The sequence below is a fragment of the Alosa pseudoharengus genome, unplaced genomic scaffold (assembly GCF_046254945.1).
Source record: "Alosa pseudoharengus isolate Yale_2024_CS ecotype anadromous, Long Island Sound unplaced genomic scaffold, YU_APseudo_1.1 YU_APseudo_1.1_scf_15, whole genome shotgun sequence".
In the NCBI taxonomy this organism is placed as follows: domain Eukaryota; kingdom Metazoa; phylum Chordata; class Actinopteri; order Clupeiformes; family Clupeidae; genus Alosa; species Alosa pseudoharengus.
In genome coordinates, this window is record NW_027468620.1 from 2,313,724 (window position 1) to 2,318,952 (window position 5,229).

Genomic DNA, 5,229 nt, shown 5'->3' on the forward strand with positions numbered 1-5,229 from the left:
CAACGAAGAACCACTGAAGAAAAGAGTTTTGAATTTGACCTCCTAGCCTTAATGGCTGATCGACACACCAGACGCTCATCAGAGGACCACAGTGGGTCTCTATTGGGGATGTAGAGCTGGATCATGGAATGCAAATAGCAGGGAGCAAATCCAGTAAGTGTCCTATAGGCCAGAGTGAGGGATTTAAATTTAATTCTGGCTGCTATAGGAATCGAATGGAGAGTAAATAGTCCTCTTTGCCTTATTAAAGACCAGAGGTGTGTTCAATTTGGCAAACAATGGCAAACATGCGTGGCAAACATGTTTTCTCTGAAAAGTGAAATTTGAACGATTTGGGGTAAACCAAAGATCTTAGAATCTTATATAAGTAAGTATAAGTACTGTATACTCTTTTGATCCCGTGAGGGAAATTTGGTCTCTGCATTTATCCCAATCCGTGAATTAGTCAAACACACTCAGCACACAGTGAACACACAGTGAGGTGAAGCACTCACTAATCCCGGCGCAGTGAGCTGCCTGCTACAACAGCGGCGCTCGGGGAGCAGTGAGGGGTTAGGTGCCTTGCTCAAGGGCACTTCAGCCGTTCCTACTGGTCGGGGTTCGAACCGGCAACCCTCCGGTTTATCTTTGGTGTAAACATTCCATTATAACGGTAACACTTCGTCCAGCTCCACTGTATGTTTGCAGAGAACTACCTTCTCAGACTGTTTGCAAGTGTTCACAAACATTTGGAAAAATCTCCAAGTAAACAGAAACTTGTTTGCAAATGCTAGCAAACGTTTGCCCATGGTTTCACTACACAAGCAGGCAGGCCAGCTAACAATGAATTACAATAGTCCAGTTTGGAAATAACTATGGCCTGTACAAAAAGTTGTGTGTCATCTTGTGTCAGATAAAGTCTGATCTTCCTAATGTTGTAAAGGATAAACCAAAATGATTTTGCGATTGAGGCTACATGCTCAAAAAAATGTAGATAGTCATCAATTATGACGCCCAAGTTACATTCAGATTTAGTTGGGATCAGTGAAGATGAGCCGGATGTTAATCTTTTGGGGAATATCTGTATTAGCTGGAAGGCACACAATATTATTTCAAGCAAGGGTCCCTCTAAATGATAGAGTAAATGGAGCTTTTTTGTGCCGAGGTAAGTTCAAGTTTTCCAATGCATATGCTTAAAGTTGGTATTCTTCAAGCTAGAGGCAAGCTTTACTACCTCAAAGTAAATCATTGTTATCACTCAATCATTGAGTGATAAATAGTGATAATAATGTAATCAAAGAGCACTTACAAAGTTGTATTTCTTCCTTTGTAAGTGAAAAGAAAAGGAATGAAAGAGGACTGTTTGTGCAGTCAGTGCATTACCTTGCTCTTCTTCCGATTGCTGCCATTTTGTGTAGGCACAAAAGATGGAGAGTTCGGTAATCAACTTGCTTTTGTATCATTATAGCCGTTAATTGCAATTTTATTATGAGATCTAATGTAAACTAATGTTTACACTATATGTATGTTATGCAACAGGTCCAGATGACTGTTATGAAGGAGATGGAGAGTCATACCGTGGTAACGTTTCTGAAACTGAAGATGGAGACGAATGCCTCTACTGGAATTCTCATTTTCTTCTCAACAATGGGGTTAACCCCTTTAGTGCCTATGAAGATTCAGATGGATTGGGTCCTCACAATTTTTGCAGGTAATTTTCTTTGTTTTGGTTCCTGGTTTGTCTGTCTGTCTATGTGAGGAGGGCACTGCAGTAATCAAGACGAGAGATAACGATGGTCTGTACCAATAGCTGGGTGTTGTGTTGTGTTGTGTTGGGTTAGGAACAGCCTGACCAGGTGACAGAGGCACCTAAGTTTCTTGTAACCTTAGCAAATAGGTCGAACAACATGAGAACCGGGGCAAGCTGCCTTTCGCAGCACACACAGATTTTAAGGCTTCAGTCACAGACAACAGAGCAGTTTCAGTGGAGTGGACACTTTTGAAGCCAGATTGATTATTCCTTGGTCATTCCTTGAGAGGAATTCTGTGAAGCCGCCCTTTTGATAGCCTTAAAAGGAATTGGAGCAGTGAGACCGGGCAATAATTCTCCATTTGAGTGGGAGCAAGAGAAGGATTTCTAACCCTTGATTGATGCAAAGTGTGTCAAAAAACACACCCTTTCTTGTTTGTTACATTGCTCCGGAACTTTTCATCGCAGAGAGATTAAACCTTTATAACATGACAGAGCAGAAGTGGGGCTTTCCAACGAGACTACGCATTTGTCTGTACGATCAAGTATGAAAATAAAAACAAATCAGGAAATTAAATCAAATTGCATCATATTTACAGTCTATACTTCTCTGAGTTCACCTGTGCACCCATTACTCTCGTTTGAATTACTCATGAACCCGTGATCGCATAGATATGGCAAGCATATCAGATGAAAGAGGAGACATCGGGCTATCCATTGGTACCAAGTATATCGATCCTTCTAGGTTATAAAAACAGACGAAGCGACTGCAAAATAATAACGTCATGTACAAAAACCAATGCTGCACACCCATTACTCTCGTTTGAATTACTCGCGAACCCGTGATCGGATAGATAAGCATGTCAGATGAAAGAGGAGACGCAGAGCTATCATGATCATGATACCAAGTACATCCTTCTGGATTATAAAACAGATGAAGTGACAGTAAAATAATAACTTCATATAGCTCAACTTACCCCACGTTTTTGTGTGTTTTTGTGGCAAAGCATATATAATCCAAAGCTATCATGTGTTTCTCAATGGCAAAACATATTCATGTTCATATCAAATTATCTGCGGGCAATATCATCGTCGAGGAGGCCCTAAGCCTGCAGATCATAGACAGAGAAAGCATGCTCTGGGAACAGAATACAGTTGCCTGTCTAGTGTAGCCATGGGTCTGTCTACCAGGAAAATGACAAGTGTCTTAGTGCGCTTCGGGGGTCCAACGTCACTGGGTTACGAGGCCAGTGGCTACCCCACTTTTCGGGAAAATAAATAAATAAAATGTCTCATTTTCTGACGCACCACAAAACATCTTGCCTATTCGTCTGGGGCTTTCTATAGTTTCGTTATGGGCTGTATCGTGAGACAAACAGCAAGATCAGAATAGGTTGTTCCAGAGCCAAATAAAGGTAGAGTTGCGACAACGGGTGTTCAAAATTCGTTAAGGTCACGTGGTCCATGTAAACTTCAAAAAGTTCCCGGAAGTGATTGACAATGGATTAGAATGCATTGAATACTACGACGACTTTGGGTCAATAAATGCATTGATATACAATATTTCTAACACTATAATTATTGTATATAATTATTGTGTAAACTATGTAGGTATCCTACCATTACAACAATAGGCCTATAATTAAATTCCAGACTTTAGGCCTATATAATAGCCTGCTAAATATCAGAAGGTAACCTTTTTTTCGTCCTTTTACGTGTGTGTCACTTAATATTAATTTCTTTACAAAACCAAGACGGGAGATTCCTTAGAAAATGCAATCGCACCCACCCCATAAGTGTATTTAAATAAGGGTAAGGCTATTTGCACCCCTGGTACAATTAGTAGTGTATGCTATTCGTACCCTGCTGCAATTAGAAGTGAATTCTATTCGTACCCCCGTCTGGCACAAATATCAATGTATGCTATTTGCATTTACTCTGGCATATTGATCACACAATGTAATAAAAAAAATAAAAAAATGAGCAAAATGTTTTTGTTGTTACGTCACAGGTTAAGGTAAGGTATGCTGTTTGCATCAATGTATAGTTAGAAGTGGATGCTATTCGTATTTCTGAAAAGCCATTGCGGTACAGCAGAGCTCAGTGTGGTGCAACATCAAGCATACAATAAAGAACAACATGGTCTCCTGTTAGTGCCTATTACCATCAGAGGCAGACAGGGAGAGGCTGTATTGGACACTGGTAGCACCTTCACGTTGATGAAGGAGAGTCTGTGGCGGCAGGTGACGCCAGCAGAGGAAGTTTTCCTACCGGCAAAGAGCCAGAGATTCATCATGGCGGATGTAACTGTTCATCAAGCCCTGGGGAAGAAAACAATCTATCTCGACTGGCACGGCAAACAGTGGGCTGTGGAAGTCCATGTAATGGAAGATCGTCACCTGGCGTTTCCTGTCCACTCTGGTGTCTACGGGGCTCCCGTAACACAGTAGAGATCGCTACTCCTGTAGGTGTGGGTGCGCTCGTCTTCGGACTGTGAGGATTTCACAGGGTAAAAGAGGAGGTGTGCGTTTTGTGACTACTCTGGTGTCTAAAGGGATTCCCTTTAACACAGTTGAGATCGCTACTCCTGTGTGTAATTGTCTTCGGACTGTGATAATATCACAGGGTAAAAGAGGAGGTGTGCGTTTTGTGACTACTCTGGTGTCCAAAGGGTCTCCCTTTGACAGTTGAGATCGCTACTCCTGTTGGTGTCCATCTTCGGACTGTGATAATATCACAGGGTAAAAGAGGAAGTATCTTTCAGTGTGTGTGTCTGGTGCGGGGGCCCCTTTTCGGTTTAGGGGCTAAGGAAAATAGACCACTTCAGAGTCTCTCTCTATCTTTTAGTCGCTATTCCCTGTTCCCTTCGACTTGTACTTCAAAATGTGGTTAACCTCACTAAAAGAGGAAGAAATTCAGAGCTGTATTTGCCATAGTTGTTTGTCATCAAAATCTGAGAGAGGGTAAAAACTCACTACAGACATTCGTCTGTCTGTCTAGATCGGAAGGAAGATCAATTACCCTATTCTTTTGGGAGCTTTGTCAAATTGAAATTAAGGCTCTTTTAAATGACAGTTCTTGTAATATATAAGAACTTCAATTGACCACAACGGATCTATAACAATTTAGATTCTATCTATAAATACACTTGCATTTATCAGACAGATTTCCGTATCCTCGCTTGGGTGTGTGATGTGCATTTAGACCACAACGGGTCCTAGACTTTAGCTTCACAAACAATTTGACGCGCCAAACAAATTTGCTAACAAAGCCTTTTTGTTTTTTTGTCTGCCCTGGAGCCTGGCCAAATGCCTGGCTGGGTTCGCTACTCCTGTATGTTTTTTGCCCATATACAGTGTCTTAGAAAGTAGCCCTCAAACGGACGCCTTACTTACCCGGAGCGAAGTCAAATCTTTGGAGCAGGAGGCCCTATTGCAAGGCATCCAGGGTTCTCAGCAACACAGGAGAGGCAGAAAAATACGGAAAAAAAACGCTAGACG

General features: G+C 41.7%; 1 protein-coding gene across 1 annotated transcript in view; it reads left to right on the forward strand.

Moving 5' to 3' along the window:
• LOC143124726 (factor VII-activating protease) overlaps positions 1 to 5,229 on the forward strand; it is a 246,993-nt gene that overhangs the window by 81,031 nt on the left and 160,733 nt on the right. The window contains exon 5 of the mRNA XM_076286436.1: positions 1,519 to 1,690. Within this exon, the coding sequence (XP_076142551.1) occupies positions 1,519 to 1,690 (172 nt within the window). The remainder of the gene's footprint in view (positions 1 to 1,518; positions 1,691 to 5,229) is intronic.